The following is a 15,966-nucleotide window of genomic DNA, read 5'->3' as shown; positions in this document are numbered from 1 at the left end:
ACAACAGAAGGCAAAATATGTGCTTTAAAAACGGCTGGTTTAGGATGCAGGGAGACTTAAAAATGAGATGGAAGGGGGGTGCCCTGGTGGGGCAGCAGGTTAAGAACCCGCGCTGTCACTGCTGTGGCTTGGGTCCCGGTGAAGTGCGGGTTCATTCCCTGGTCTGGGAACTTCCGCATGCTGCGGGCGTGGCCAGGAAAACAAAACTAAACAAAAAACTCAAGACAGAAAGGAATTGTGCAGCTGTGTCCACATACGTTTATCTGCTGGCTCATATTTAGGCACTGCGGCAAGATCCTTTGCAACGTTTATACGTGTGTGTGTGTATGTATGCACACGTGTGTTGCATGCATGTGTGCGTGGGTGTGTGTGTACACTCATGTGTACAGGAGCGTGGGTAGAGGGGAAGCACATTTTCAGTGATGCCGTGATCTCAGCACTGGTCACAAACCAAACGGACCTTCTTCAGGACCAGTTTTCAAGTGGACTTAACTTCACAACACATACACACACCCTTCCTTCTACTTCTAGAAGACTGCGAAACGTATAGGGAATTTCAGTCTTAAGATATATATATGTGTGTGTGTGTGTATGTATATGTGTGTGTGTATATCTGTGTGTGTGTGTGTGTATAAAATAGAGGACAGGCCACACCACCACGAGTGCTCTGACGCAGGCCCCGGGGCTCCATCCGCTTATTCACACACAGATGGGCAGTTCCCTCCTCTCGCCAGCCCCACCTCAGCCGGGAAATAATTTATAGTTTTGTGTGCGTGGTCATTTGCTTTTCCCAAAGCTATCAATGGTAATGCATTCTCAAATTTGCTTTTTATAACCTAACAATGCATCTTAGTGATCATCCTACATCATGCCACACAGATCTATTCCTTTAAACTGCTCCACAATGTCCCACTGTAAGGAATTCTTTAGGTAGTGGTAACTTTGGTTATTTCGGATCTCCCACCGGTACGATGGTACGTGTGCCAGGCCACGCTCTGATGCACTCTGCCCTTTGGTATCTGTGATGCACAGGGGCCCAGGACAGGAACCTGGGCACGAACTGCTGACTGGCGGCGTAGGAACATTTTAATCTAGGGACTATTTTGACCATGATCACATAACCACGGGCCAGATCCGTGACGAAGCAGAAAAACAGCACAGCTCCCACAAGGGGCTGTGCCACCCAGGACCCTGCTGGAGAGGCCTGTGCAGCGCACGGGGGCTGGGCGGGAGCAGGGAGAGGAGGAAAGCAAGCCTCGCTCCTGCGTGGAGGCCCTAGGGGGGCGCTCTTCCCACGGGTGACTCTGTGCCTGGCGTCTCAGCGCTGCCTCTGGGCTTGTCGGTGGGTTGCCAAGTACTCAAAGACAAATACCACTGCTGTTCTTTTCCCCCCAAACCCAGTAACTTTCCCATGGCTGCTTTCAGTCCCAGGAGATGGATGGGCCAAAGTCCAGAGCTTTTGTTTTGAGGCTGATAAGGGAAAAGAACATAATGACGGCACCAATTTCGAGGAAGCGTTCACGCAGACCTGCGTCAGCGTATGGCTGTGATCCTGGATGTGCCACCCCCCAAAGCTCAGGTCATCCCCGACCGCAGGCAAGTATCAAAAAAAGATGGCTGTTTTTGCCAGAACGGTCACCATATTTATAAAAGACACCTCTATATATAATTTAGGTATAATAAATATAACGCATGTATATTTTAACAAAAAGACATTTCTATCTTCAGAGGCCGATGTTCAGGTAGGAATGCCCTACTTCTCACGCGTCCCGCCCTGTCCCCAGGTCCTCCGTCTCCTCCACTTGACCTCATTACCGTATCCGTTTCAAGCTTTTACTTTTATGTTTAAGGATAAGAACACCAAAATTAGGAGTTCCTGCCGTGGTGCAGCGGAAATGAATCTGACTAGGAACCATGAGGTCGCGGGTTCGATCCCTGGCCTCGCTCAGTAGGTTAAGGATCTCGTGTTGCCATGAGCTGTGGTGTAGGTCGCAGACGCGGCTCGGATCTTGTGTTGCTGTGGCTCTGGTGTAGGCCGGCGGCTACAGCTCGGATTAGACCCCTAGCCTGGGAACCTCCATATGCCACGGGAGCAGCCCTAGAAAAGACAAAAAGACCAAAAAAAAGAACACCAAAATTAGAAACAAGGGAACATCCTTGACATTAGAACCAAGCATAAATTAGCTCCGAGCTAGAAGGGCAGGTTTAAAGAAACACACGTTCGCCTCTGTGGCCATCTGGAGCCATCCCAACCTACAGCCAGAAGGATTAGCCTGCAGCATGGCACCCCTACGCCAGGCCTCTGCCCAGGCCCCTGGCCTATCCCAATGGCAAGAGACTCAGGTCCTTGGTGCAGTGTGCAAGGCCTCCTTCCCCTCCCTTTCTGGAGTCTTACTGACCCAGAAGTGTTTTCTTTACCGACTGGACTCATGCGTCTCCATGCTTCATGGCCTCATGGTGTTCCCTCCACCCCGAACAGCCCAAGCTTCCATTTTTGCAGGTCCAGACTCAATTCTCAGGGCCACCTCCTCCTGACAGCCCCCTGATCTCTGAGAGAGCCCCGACCTTCCTGCCTGTGCTCTTTTCTGGCACTATCACATTCTCAGCGGCTGGCATCTGATCCTGGCAACTGTGAGTTCTCTGAGGGTAGGACCACGGTGCATTTGGGAAGAAGCGCAGGAGGTGTCCAGGAATAACCACCCCCGTCTTAGCGGAATCCATGTCAGCAAACAAACTGTAAATGGGCACCGAGGTCTCATCCTGGCTGGGTAAGAACACGCACGAAGACCCCGAAACATCGGATGTGCTCGGGAGTTTGGCTGCGACCACGGAGGAGCTTTACTGGGCTCACGAACTCAAAAAGTAACAAGACTGGTGCCTTTTTTAAGAAACAGGAGCAGGACAGGCGAGAAACTACCCTCTGCCTAGAACTGTACCGCCTCGTCCTAAAGCACCGTGCGTTTAAACGACACGGCATGTTTCAAACGCGAAATGAAGAACTGAAAAGGTAAGAAAAAAGATACCCTGTAGCCCAGATTTTAAAAATCCTTCCGCTACGGTAGATGGACTGAGCGAAATGTGCGGGAGGGAGAGGCTGCCTGCTGGGGGCACAGAGCTCCACCCCCACCCTGTTTCTGGGCGACTGCAGCAGCCCCCGTCCCTATTTCACGTCTCCATCCCTCCCTACACGGTCTGTTTCAACAGAGCAAGCGACGGAGCCTGCCCAAACCCGGTCAGTCCTCCACGCCACTGCCCGGGTGCCCCCGCCAGACTCTCTTCACACGAGATTTACCCTCGGCTGGTCCCAAGCTTTTGGACTGGCTTCTCCCCACTCTCATCAGCTCTAACAACAGTTCCTGGATGGATGGATGGATGGATGGATGGATGGATGGATGATTTGACGGATGGGTGGATGCATGCAAGGAGGGTTGAGTCTGCTGGTCTGGCATGAGTAAATTTAGATACTATCTCCCTATGCACTGTCTTAGGAAAAGGAGTGCGCCGTCACTTTGTGAGTGATGGTGGGCTTTTCCCTCGTTAGGGGAAGGGGAGACGGGGGGTGCACGAGGCCTCTGGCCCATGGGATCAAGGTAGCCTCCAGAGAGGACGGCTCAAGCTTGACAAGGAGTGACCCACACCTGGAATCCTGGTGCTGCCCCTTCTTGTACTTTGACCTTGAATAGGTTACATGACTTCTTTCAAAGCTCTCTTTCCTCGCACGTAAAATGACAGTAACTCCTCAAAAGACTGAATGAGACTTGGTCTGTCGACACCCTCCCTGCATGCCCAGCACAAGGAAGGGCTCACTAGAGTCCAGTCTCCTTGCCCTTTGCACCGAAGCTGTTTTCAGCCACAGGAAGGCCGCTGCATCCTTCAGGCTCACAGGAAACACCGCATCCTGAATCCCCTCGCTTGTGAAACACAGGGAATAAACCGGATGGGGAGGCAGCCCAGACCCACAGGTAAATCCCACATCCACCACTCATGAGGTTTTAACTGGGACAAGTTTCTCAGCCTCTCAGAAGGCTCACCTAAAAAAAAAGAAATTCATGGAATTCCTTCCCGAGTGCCGCTGGAATGGTGCTGATGGTGGCAGAGAATGGCGAGGGTGCCCACGCCTGGAGGGTGTGGGGAATGAGGGGCCCCCTGAGAGCCCAGAAGAGGAGGAGAGGAAGACGCTCAGGCCGCAGCGTCCTGGGACCCCGGCAAGTGAGTGCTCACGCTGCTCATCCCTCTGGGACACAGCAACGGAGCACGAGTCCCTTCGCGGGGTGGCCACACTGGCTGGACACCTGGATTGAGGATGTCCCTATATTTTAGGACTTTACGCCATACTGCCCAGCACCCACTGTGTGCCAGGAGCTGCTGGGAGTCACAGGCCAGCCAGCATACACGGAGACGGCACAGAAACCAGACTTGCATCTCGTCCTGTTAGCTCCGTCGGCTGATGAAGGGCGCTGACAACGCAGGCTCTGCCCGAGGCAGGATGGTCAGGCCCCTGCGAGGTCAGACCTGAGGGTGCGCCAAGTGGCAGTCCCACCCCTCCTGAGACCGACAGGCGAGATTGTGGGGAAAGAGTTTGGCAATGATTCCACCGAGCTCTAGGTCCCCAGTTCCCACCCCACTGGTGTGCCGTGACCCAGGCCCTTTCTCGGGACCCTGTGGGCTCCCAGGTGACTGGGGGGCCCTCCCCCACCAGCCCCAGTGGCTGTCATTAGGATCCAACTGTGACCAAGAAAAGGCTGCCACTTCCGTGCTTCCTCTGCTTTATGCAAATACAAACACCCCAAGACGCCTGGGGCCGTGTTCCTTCTCCTGCAGTCCTGCAGGTCATAAGGAGGAGACCGAGGCAAGATTTTAGGTCGTACCTGAATATTCTTCAGTGGCAGGTTTTTCTTCAGAGTCTTTTGAAGGGCTCTGTGAGACTTTCTCAGGAGACATGGATTCTCTTGCCTTTGTATTTGGTTCTGGTTCCAGCTTAGATCTAAAAATAAAAAAAACTAGCAGTCATATAATTTACTGACACAACAGGATTCTGCCTGAAAACAGAGGAGTCACAGGTGACCCCCTGCACGCTGGCGCTGTACCCTCTGCTGGAGAGCAGGCTGCTCCCGGCCTGGCGGCCATCGGGCATAGTGCTAGGGGGCACTTCTGACAAGGTGGACTGTGACCCCCACCCCCGCCAAGGCACCTAGAGGACGGGCACCCTTAGCAGGCCCTGCAGGAAAGCTCACAGGAATCCGCCCACCTACGGACACCACGCTCTACGTGGGCTGTGAAGGCCCATCTGCTCAAGTTCAACAAACCCAGAGGCTGGTCATCGCACCCCAATGCAGAAGTGTTGCTGAACACACACACACACACACACACACACACACACACACGTTACGGGACACGTATGTAAGTAATAACTGAACTGTAAAAGCACGAGTCTTTAAATACCCATGAGGCAGCAGGGACTTGTCTGAGGTCCCTAAGCCTCTGCACCCTCAGGGCTGGGCCCAGTCTCACCCTCTCAGAGGCCTGCTCTGACTTTCCCGTCCATAAGAGGCCCTCCCTTGCTGTGCAGAAACTTTTAATTAAGTCCCATTTGTTTATTTTTATTATCATTACTCTAGGAGGTGGATATGAGAAGATATTGTTGTGGTTTATGTTTTCCTCTAAGAGTTTTATTTTTATAGTGTCTGGTCTTATATTTATGTCTTTAATCCATTTTGAGTTTATTTTTGTGTACAGTGTTAGGGAGTGTTTTAATTTCATTTTTTCATATGTGGCTATCCAGGTTTCCCAGCACCACTTACTGAAGGGGCTGTCTTTTCTCCATTGTACATTCTTGCCTCCTTTGTCATAGAGTAGTTGGCTGTAGGTGCATGGGTTTAATTCTGGGCTTTCTATCCTGTTCCACTGATCTGTATTTCTGTCTTTGCTCCAGTACCATATGGTTTTGATGACTGTAGCTTTGCAGTATAGTCTGAGGTCAGGGAGCCTGATTCGTCCAGCTCCATTTTTCTTTCTCAGGATGGCTTTGGCTATTCTGGGTCCTTTGTGCTTCCAAACAAACTTTAAAATATTTTGTTTTAGTTCTGTGAAATATGTCCTTAGTAATTCGATAAGGACTACACTGAATCTGTAGATTGCCTTGGGCAGTATAGTCATTTTGATAATACTGACTCTTCCAATCCAAGAGCATGGTATGCCTTTCCATCTGTTTGTGTCCTCTTTGATTTCCTTCCTCAGTGTCTTACAGTTCTCAGAGTACAGGTCTTTTGCTTCTTTTAGGTAGGTTTATTCCTAAGTATTTTATTCTTTTTGATGTGACGGTAAACAGCCATGCTTGTAACAAGTGCCCCATGAAGAGCAGAGTCCATCCACCATGCTCCAGGAGAAAAGTCCTCTGTGATCAAGTGAGCTGAGAAAGTGGAGTCAAAGCAACACGGGGATTTTACTCTACAACTTGTCGGAGCCTTATATGCCAATATGCACTGTGAAATTCCAAAAAGGATGTCTTTTGCAAATAACCGGACTACTGAGACCATGTTCATGGCGTTTTCTCAAAGGACTCGTGTTCCAGGGAAGGCCGTTTAGGAAATGCTCCTCTACAACACGAACAGAGCCCTCAAGTCCATCACGTTACGTGTTCCCGTGAGCACGGCCAAGTACACGCCACTCTCAGACGCAGGGCCTGAAGCCATCACCATTTACCAGCCATCAGCGTCTCTGGGGTCAGGGAGGCAGGAGCAGCTTGGCTGGGTGGCTCTACTCGGGGTATCTCATGAGGGTGCAGCTAGAGGACGGTGGGGCTGCCCCCAAAGCAAGCAGGCTCAGAGACTATGGCAGAGGCTTCAACGCCTTTTATGACCGCCTCGGAAACCACAAACTGTCATTTCTGTCAGAGTTCACTGCCTAGACAGGTTGGAATGGTCCACTCAGGTTCAAGGAGAGGGAACATAGTTCTCCCTCTCAGCAAAGCAGTAGCAAAATCACATTTTAACAAGACCACGTGGGATGGGATATGTCTGGGTGAAGCCCTCTTTAAGCAGCTGTCTGCTGCTCTAAGGATCACCAATGTGCACAAAGACACAGTTTCAAGGGCAGTCATCACGGTCCTGCTCCTATTAACAAAAAATTAACTCAGATGTTCATCCAAAGGTGGCCAGTTTAGATTTATAAGATGCAATGAAAAAACAGACTCCATTTGCAAGAGCCAAAAATAAATGATAAAAAAACCTAACAACAAAAACTACAGTGTAAACTTAACAAGGAAAGCCCAAAACCCATTTGTGAAAAACTCAAAGATGTTCCTGGAAGATAAAAAATACACCCTAACAAACGAAAAGGTCTATAATGCTCTTGGATAGAAAAAAAGAAATATCATAAAGATGGTGGTTCTCCCTAAATTCATTTATAAATGTGACGCGATCCCAATGAAAATGGCCCGGGTTCCTCCTCCCTTACCCTGACGTCAAACAAGCCTGTTCCAAAATTCATCTGGAAACGTGCACAAATAGTCAGAAAAACTGCAAACAAACATCGAACTCTAGTTAATGATACACATGCCGAAGTATTTAAGAAGTGTACTGATGCCTACAATTTACTTTGTAATACATTTAAAAAAAACCAACAAAAAACAGCGTTAAATGAAATGTATAGGGCAGACTGTGAAAGAGGCAAGTATAATAAAATGCAAATGGCAAAATTTATGTGGCAGGTACCTAGTGTTCACTGTAAAATTAAACTTTGCTGTATGTTTGAAAGTGTTTATAATAAAATGTAGCCAGGAAAACACTAAAGAGGAAAGTGTGGTATTAGGGTATGAAAAGACTGATGGACCAATGAAACAAAATAGAAAATTTAAAAAAAGACTCAAATGTATATAGGTGACTAGTACAGAGTAAAGGTTTAATAAGTGGGGCTGGGATAGTTACATGGGAAAAGTGCTTCCTTTCCTTACCCAGCAGATCAGGAGAAATTCCAAATTGCATCAGAGGTATAGACCAAAAAAATGAACCATACACAAGAAAAAAACATGAGTGAATTCTACAACCTAGAAGTGGAAAAATCTTTACTCTGATTCAAAATTCAGAAGCAATAAGGGAAAAACTGACAATATTCACTATGTAAAAAAATTTGTTTTTTTGCATGCTAAAAAATAACATAAGTGGGAGTTCTTCTGTGGCACAGCGGGTTAAGGATCTGGCAGTGTCACTGCTGTGGCTCTGGTTACTGCTGTGGTGTGGGTTCGATCCCTGACCCGGGAACTTCCACATGCCGTGGGTGCAGCTAAAGAATTGCGTGAATCAGGGAATATATGGGAACTCCCTGTGTTTCTGGTCAATTCTGCTGTGAACCTAAAACTGTTCTAAAAAAATCACGTGTATTAGAAAACAAAAACACCAAAACTAAAGGAAAATGTGGAAGAAGACAACAAACCTATGGTACACTAGGCAGAAGAGTTCACAGAAAAAGCAAAGCAAATGGCTATTAAACCTGAAAAGATGCTTCATCTTACTCCTGAAAAGACAATGTACACTGAAAGAGACACTGAGCCGGCAGGTCTTGCCTCCTGTGACTGGCAAAACCCCCACATCTGAAGACACAATGGGATGATCACGGCGGGTTGCGGAGAAGCAGACACTCTCGCGTGCTGATGGGATGGCTGACGGATGGTGTTACCGCCTACGGAGGGAGCTGGGGAGTATCCAGCCAAGTGACATTCATACTTACTTTCTAAGCTGGTAATATTACTTCTAGGCCTCCATCCCAAAGACACAGCAATAACATGAACAGGTAAGTGCAAGGCTATTCATTGCAGCAATTCTGGAATTCAGTTTTAACACAGCGCAAGCCTAGAAACTATGCGTAGGTCTGTTAAAACGGAACTGGCTTAATCAACTGGAGTACGACGGAGCTGTACAGAGGAATGAGGACCACATTACTCACTGCTATGGAGCGAAGCAAGCCAGGGGAAGAGACGAGTTGTATAGGAGGCACGTCCTTCACCTGAGAAAAGACACCTATAAAAAAATCTACAGCTACCCTCATACTTTATGGTGAAAGACGAAACGGATTTCCCTGCGGTGAGAGAAAAGGTAAAGGTATAGCCCACTTGCACAACAACGGAGGCGAGAACAATTCCAGCTGCAGCGCTTTCCTTAGACACCCGTTTGCTTGCTCCCCTGCATATAACCAGCCCCCGTCTCCATGCCCCTCCTCCTGGGGGGACCTCCCGCCCCTGCTCAGGCTCCCACTGCCACCCTGAGCCACCCCGGGCCCCACCACTGCGGACGCCCACCTCACCCTGCCCACCCCACGGTTGCAGGAAGGAGGGCTTTGACGGACTTTTAAAAACAGGGTCCACCAGTGTCTGCCATCCTTTGGGTCCGGAGGATGCTAATGTGCCAGTTTTCAATTTAAAATGATAAAAGACTGCAGTGCAGCAGACTGAGACAAAGTTGAGTGCTTTTTTTTTTTTTTTTGAAGTGATAAAAACAGATCTGATTATACACAGAATGTCTACTGAAGTCCTCGGGGAAATTATAAATTAACTGGTTGAAGGCAATTTGAAAAAAGCAGTTTTTAAAAAGTCATCAGAAAGATCAGTTTATGCTCACTAATTTACTTAAGTTGATTTCTATGACTGAAAGCTGAGCATCTCATAGCTGCACTCAAAACAATTTCCACCTGGCCAACATCTGTTTCCAGGCCCCTTATTTGAAAAACTTTGGGATTTTATTTAAGGTTGAAAAAAAACGGAAGGAGACAGGAAAGAAGGAGAGAAACAGATTTTCCGGATTTGAATTCTTATGGAAGAACTGCGAACCTTAAATAAAGCCCTATACAAATATTAGGGAAAAGTGATCAATAGTCCAGAGCCAAGCACAGCTTTCACACTGTTTTCATGCCTCCAACAAAGGCTCTGGGTAGAAAGGAGATATTTCTGACACTTAATTTTGTAGCACTATCATTTCGAAGGTGGCTTTCAGACCAAGGTATCCACTCTGGCTCAGACACCCTGTACAGGAACTATCTCAGACTACCACAAGCCATCGTTGCATGGACAGATGTGTCCTGGGCAGCCACTCTGTACTGGGTAATTTTCAGGCCACTGCTACTGAAAGTGTGGTCCACAGACCAGTATGAGATTACGAGCTGTTTGTTACTTATCGGCAATGAATTAAGCACAAAAAAAGAACAAGCATTTAGAAACACAGCAATGTGACACTGCCACCGAGTCAGGGGACTCACCGCTCTGGACAGCGCATGGACATCAGGGCCTGAGGGACTGCAGAAGACAAACAACAAAACGCAGTCCTTCACCTCGGAGAGCCCCGTCTAAGCCAGGGCCAACGTGAGCCAAATAAACATTGTAGGCTTTGTTTAAAAAAAAAAAAAAAAAGAAAAAAAAATATGGTCTCTGTCGTATTCATCTTCTTTTCCTCTAGTTTCTTGTTTTACAAACATTTAAAAAGAGAAAAACTGGAGTTACCGTCATGGCACAATGGAACCATGAGGTTGAGGGTTCAACCCCTGGCCTCACTCAGGGTGCTAAGGATCTGGCGTTGCCATGAGCTGTGGTGTAGGTCGCAGACGCAGCTTGGATCCTGTGTTGCTGTGGCTGTGGTGTAGGCCAGCAGCTGTAGCTCTGATTGGACCCCTAGCTTGGGAACCTCCATATGCTGCAGGTGCAGCCCTAAAAAGCAAAAAATAGAAAAAAAATAAATTAAAAAAATTAAAAAAAAATACAGAAACCATCTTCACTCAAGGGCTGTACAAAACAAGCCAAGGACTAGATCTGGCCCATAGAGAACAGTTTGCTGAACCCATTCCGGGGGTCAATGAGGCAAAATCACAGGTAGGAGAGATACGGAGAGGTTGGCAAAAGGGTACAAGCGTTCAGTTACGAGAGAAACAAAGTCCGAGGACCTCGTGTACGACATATGCCTATAGCTCGTAACCCCGTGTGGCCTAAGAGAAGTTCACTGAGAGAGAACCTAAATGTTCCCAACTAGATAAACACGGGGCGGAATGTTTAGCTCCATGGGCAGGAATCCTTTCACAATGCATACACATAGCAAGTCACTAAAAGGCCCCATTTCAATATTTTTAATTTTATAGGATTGTACTTCAATAAAACTGAAATTTTTTAGAAAGGACAAAGTCACTGCTATGGGCCTAGCGTCACGCCACTCACTTCCTGTTTTCTTCATCTTTATTGTCATTATCAAGCCCAGCACTGGCAAAGGGACAGAGTCCTACGGGTATGTGCAGGACACAGGGTAGGAGCTGTGGATCTAAAGAGCAAAAGACAAAATCCTGTAGTTCCATTGTGGCTCAGCGGTAGCAACCCCAACTCGTATCCACGGGGATGTGGGCTCGATCCCTGGCCTCGCTCAGTGGGTTAAGGATCCAGCGTTGCTGTGAGCTGTGGTGTAGATCGCAGATGCGGCTCAGATCCTCCGTGGCTGTGGCTGTGGTGTAGGCCGGCAGCTACAGCTCCAATTCCTAGCCTGGGAACCTCCATAGGCCGCGGGTGCAGTCCTAAAAAGCAAACAAAAAAAGACAAACTTCTTCCCCCAGCAAGCTTTAATCAAGTTAGAATGAGAGGACTGAATCAGAAGAAATAGGATGAGTCCGTTCTTTAGGTGTCAAATTAGTACGGTGAGAGCCTGTGTTGTAAAAATCACTTTTTTTCTTTTCCTTTTTTTAAAGGAGGAAAGGTGGAATGCAACAAAATTTTTGTTTTCTGTAACCAAGCAAAGGGAGCAACTAATAAATACCTCAGGGTCACACACCTGGCCATGGGACCAGGCACTATTTCTCCACTGGGTCTGCCCGGTGTGTCAAGAGCGAAGGGCTCCGTGGTGAGCGGGGCTCTCTCGAAGGAAGATGCCGTCGAGGCAGAGGGTCAGAGGAAGACTCCGAGAACTCCGTACACTGAGGGTTTCCCACACCTGTCTGGCTACGGAATCGGTTTACCAAGTAACACTTATCATATTTAGGTCTCAGGATTTCCTCAGACTATCTCAGGAAATTCTCACATTATCCTGCAGGACTAACACTGGGATGTGATAATATTCTGATGATGAACTTCAGGCTACAGTGAGAAACCCAGAAGGTACAGGGAACTTGTCCAGTCCTCCTAAGCGCTGCTCCACAACCTACGCAGTTAGAAGGAACGACGCCTCGCGGACGCAGTCAGGTTTCTCCTTCTCAAATCTCGCTGGAGGCAGGAAGAGCCTCAGAGCGTCCCACTCCGAGACCCTCCCTGTAGGAGGGGAAGCGAGATCTCAAATGACAGCCCGACCCAGGGCGCTGTGAAGACAGCCTGGGTGGAGCCAGGGCCAGATGGCCCCCCAGTGGGTAGGAGGGAAACAGCAGTTGGAAGACAAAGGCCTACTTGCTAAGTCTGGATCTGTTCCTGGACTTGCGTACCGTTTGCTGTGCCTCCACAGAGATAATGCTTGAAGCTAGTGGCAAAGAACATCAGAGGCTAGTTTTAATTTCCAGACTGCCACGTGAAAGCTCTCCCCAGGAAAAAGAGAGGCAATGACACACAAGGCGATTACTTTCTGGAAAGGAGAAATGTTTCTGATGGTTTCAATTAGACTATATACCCAGGAGGGCATCTCTTGGCTATTTCAACTTAAATCATAAGCAAAATATTAGTGCTTTAGGGAGATGAGGGCGGTAATGAGATGACCGGTCACTGTGCCAATGGTGCGTCTACACTGCCCACGACCCTTTCAGTTTATAAGCTCTCATTATGTAGACCTGAGGAGCCACGAATGCAGGACTGCGTTCCTTTCCTTCCTTCATTCAAGAACCATTAGTTGAGCACCTACTTTGAGCCAGGTTCCGATCAAGGCCCTGGGAGCAGAGAGATAAAAGACACAACGGTCCCTGTCTTCAACAGACTCTCGGTCTCATAGCAGGAGGAAGGACAGAGACGAGACCCCAACAAAAGTGACCACCATCCCGAGCTCAAGGCAACTAACAGCAGGTGCCACTGTCGACTCAGATAGTACAGCGCCTAGAGGATGGGTGAAAAGAGTCACATTTAGCAACAGTCCCGTCCTTCTATGAAAACAGTCATGGAGGGAAAAATCCAGAAGAATCCGTTGAGACGACTTCTGCCTTAACGGGCAAGACCTTCTCAGCTAGTTTGGAATAAGAACCCTTTGGCAGGAGAGGTTGGTGTGATATCGCCATTCCATGAAGATGAATGCAGCCGAGAATACCTTTCCTCTTAGGACTGTCAAACATTTAAAATAAAAACAATCAGCCTGCCCCTTTGTTAACACATATGCTTTTCTTTTACCAAGAACAAAACAAGTAGCAACAATGCCATAAAAGGTGAGACCTTGGGTTTCTCAATTTTTTTTTTTTTTTTTTTTTTTTGTCTTTTGCCATTTCTTGGGCCGCTTCCACGGCATATGGAGGTTCCCAGGCTAGGGGTCGAATCGGAGCTGTAGCCGCCGGCCTACACCACAGCCACAGCAACGCGGGATCCGAGCCACGTCTGCAACCTACACCACAGCTCACGGCAACGCCGGATCCTTAACCCACTGAGCAAGGCCAGGGATCCAACCCGCAACCTCATGGTTCTTAGTCGCATTCGTTAACCACTGAGCCATGACGGGAACTCCCTCAAGTCTATTTTATAAGAATGATTTTTAACAATAACCATTACCAATCAAAACAAAGAACCCACCAGTCTAACACGACAGTGAAAAAATTTAGAGCCAAATAACTTGTCATTCACTCCTTCATGCACACATGCATCCCACAGTCCTCCCTGAGCAGCTTCTGCAGGCTGGAGCAGGTATTGTGCTGCACAGAGGGCTGAGGGGCGTACTAGCAGCCAGCTTCTAAGCGTAGAAGTGCCACACCTGCTCATGACAATGCACAAGGAGCCACAGACAGGAACCACGAACACTCCTGCAGAAACTGGGAAAGTCCTTAAAGAGCAGGTGGCATCTTAACTGGGGCTGGAAGCATAAAGAGGAGTTTGCCACGTGAACGGGCGAGAGGGGGCGGAGAATCTAAGTATACATGTGAAGACATTCTGAACAGAGAAACCGGCAAGGATTAAGGCCTAAGAACTTCAGAGAACAAGGCCTCTTCAGAACACAAAGTAGTCAGGTATGGCCGGACCGTAAATCCACAGAGACCAACTACGAAACAAACAGCTATGGGTCCAGAGTGTCCGCTATGAAGCTTGGCCTCGGTAAGACACTGGAGCAAGGGAGAGATAAAATGATACGTGTGTCTTAGGTGGGTGCCTTCCGGGGCAAGGACGCCGAAGAACTAGAAGGGAGGCTGGACTGCCCTGGACTAGAAGGGCCTTACGTCCCTCAAGGCCCTTCGCTAAGGTACTTGGCACAGGGCAGCTATCTGACAGGAGACGAGGCTGAACCTCACTGCCTGAAGGAGAACGATTCCCATCAGACTGATCGCAATTCGTCCAAACCTCTGCTGAGCACCAGGCCCTGAGAAGGCAGCAGAAAGGCCCTTCTTGCTTTACTCGAGGCCCCTGTTCAGTCTCCAGGGCCAGGGTCCAGCCGGGATAAGGCAGCTGCCTCTGGAGAGCGTGAGATCCAGCGACCACCCAGCCTCTTGATGGTGAAGCCCACAGCACAGAGCCTCCGCTTTCTTGGGCCAAGGCTCTGCCTGCACTCCTGCCCGAGCCTGGGTGCTGCTTCCTCTCTAGTCACTTACCTGGATTACTTTCTTTCAACAGCCAGCACAAAGCCCACTGTCTGAGAAGCCTGTCCTGGTTAACCACATTCAACTCTCAGTTCAGCCGTGGAGGCAGGCAAGTGACCTAAATTCCCTGAGCCTCTATAAAATGGGATACTGATAAGTCTCTTTTTCTCTTTCAGCCGAGCGGGACGATATGCTGAGCCCCAGAGGCACCCCCCTAGGCTGAGCGTGGTGTTGGGGAGCCGGCCACAGTAAGAATGAAGCAAACCTGGCCTAAAGGAGCGTGTAATGTCACCCTCTGAAAGAACACCCCGAAATCTTGCCAAAGCTAGCAGAGCCGTGAGCAAGAGCTGGAGCCGGGCCCTAGCACCCGTCTTCCTTCGGGAACCCAGTTGCAGGCTGGCTGAGCTGCCGCAAGGGAGGCTTCTCAGAGGACCCTGTCCTGTGCTCTAGACACCGGCGCTCAGGAAATGCAGAGGATGGCTCTGCTACTGCCTGGCCGTGTGGCCTGGTGCCAGTCATTTAACCTGCGGCAGCTCTGGTGTCCTCGCCTGCAAAGCGGGTTTGTGACAGCGCCCACACTAAACAGGCGTGGGGCTCCACAGGCATCGCAAGGGAGCTGTGTGTGCCCATGACCCAAGGCCTCCCTGCGCTCCAGCTCGTCCCTCAGGGGCGGTGAGGAGGGGTGTGGGGGTCAGAGGGTCCGCGGTGAGACCGTTAAACCCGTGCCAGGCGCACAAGGTTATTTAATTGGACGGGATGAGTGAGAGCATGAATTCTGGACCAAAGGCGTGGGCTCAGATCCCAATTCTGCCGCCTCCTGGCTGTGGGCCTTGGCGAGCTGCCCGAGGTCCCGCCTGAGGGTCGAGGGAGACAACCGTCCTGCCTCGTGGGCTACCGGGAGCTGGGCCGTGCCTCGCAGGGGCCCGGCACACACGGAGGGGGCTCCTCGAGCACCGGCCCCGGCCTTTCACGAGCAAGTCCAAGCGGGGCAGGCTGTAAAGCCTCGGGCTCTAGAAACTTTCGTTGCTGTATTATGGCCACTGTCATGAATGAGGCGCATCCGCAGAGGCGATACTTACAGTCTTTTCTTGTCCACCACTCGCTTAACTCGGATGGCTCTCTGTTCGGAGTAGAGCTTACAGACTCCTGTCCAGGGGAAAACACCAGACCAGACACCATTAGAAACTGCTGCTCAGGCAAAGGAATCATTAAACCCAGTGAGACCCAACACCTAAAGCTATCGCCAGCAAAGCTAATGCT

The 15,966-nt window shown here is 49.4% G+C and overlaps 1 protein-coding gene across 11 annotated transcripts in view; it reads right to left on the bottom strand.

Moving 5' to 3' along the window:
- The window catches only part of STX18 (syntaxin 18), a 117,292-nt gene that overhangs the window by 12,448 nt on the left and 88,878 nt on the right, over nt 1-15,966 (bottom strand). For all 11 annotated transcript variants that reach the window (XM_021100998.1, XM_021100999.1, XM_021100996.1 and 8 more), the window contains exons 5-6: nt 15,786-15,852; nt 4,869-4,984 (exon numbers count right to left, since the gene is read on the bottom strand). In XM_021100998.1, coding sequence (XP_020956657.1) covers nt 4,869-4,984; nt 15,786-15,852 — 183 coding nt within the window. The remainder of the gene's footprint in view (nt 1-4,868; nt 4,985-15,785; nt 15,853-15,966) is intronic.

The sequence above is a fragment of the Sus scrofa genome, chromosome 8, assembly GCF_000003025.6.
Source record: "Sus scrofa isolate TJ Tabasco breed Duroc chromosome 8, Sscrofa11.1, whole genome shotgun sequence".
NCBI lineage: Eukaryota > Metazoa > Chordata > Mammalia > Artiodactyla > Suidae > Sus > Sus scrofa.
This window is presented reverse-complemented; position numbering and strand designations above follow the sequence as displayed.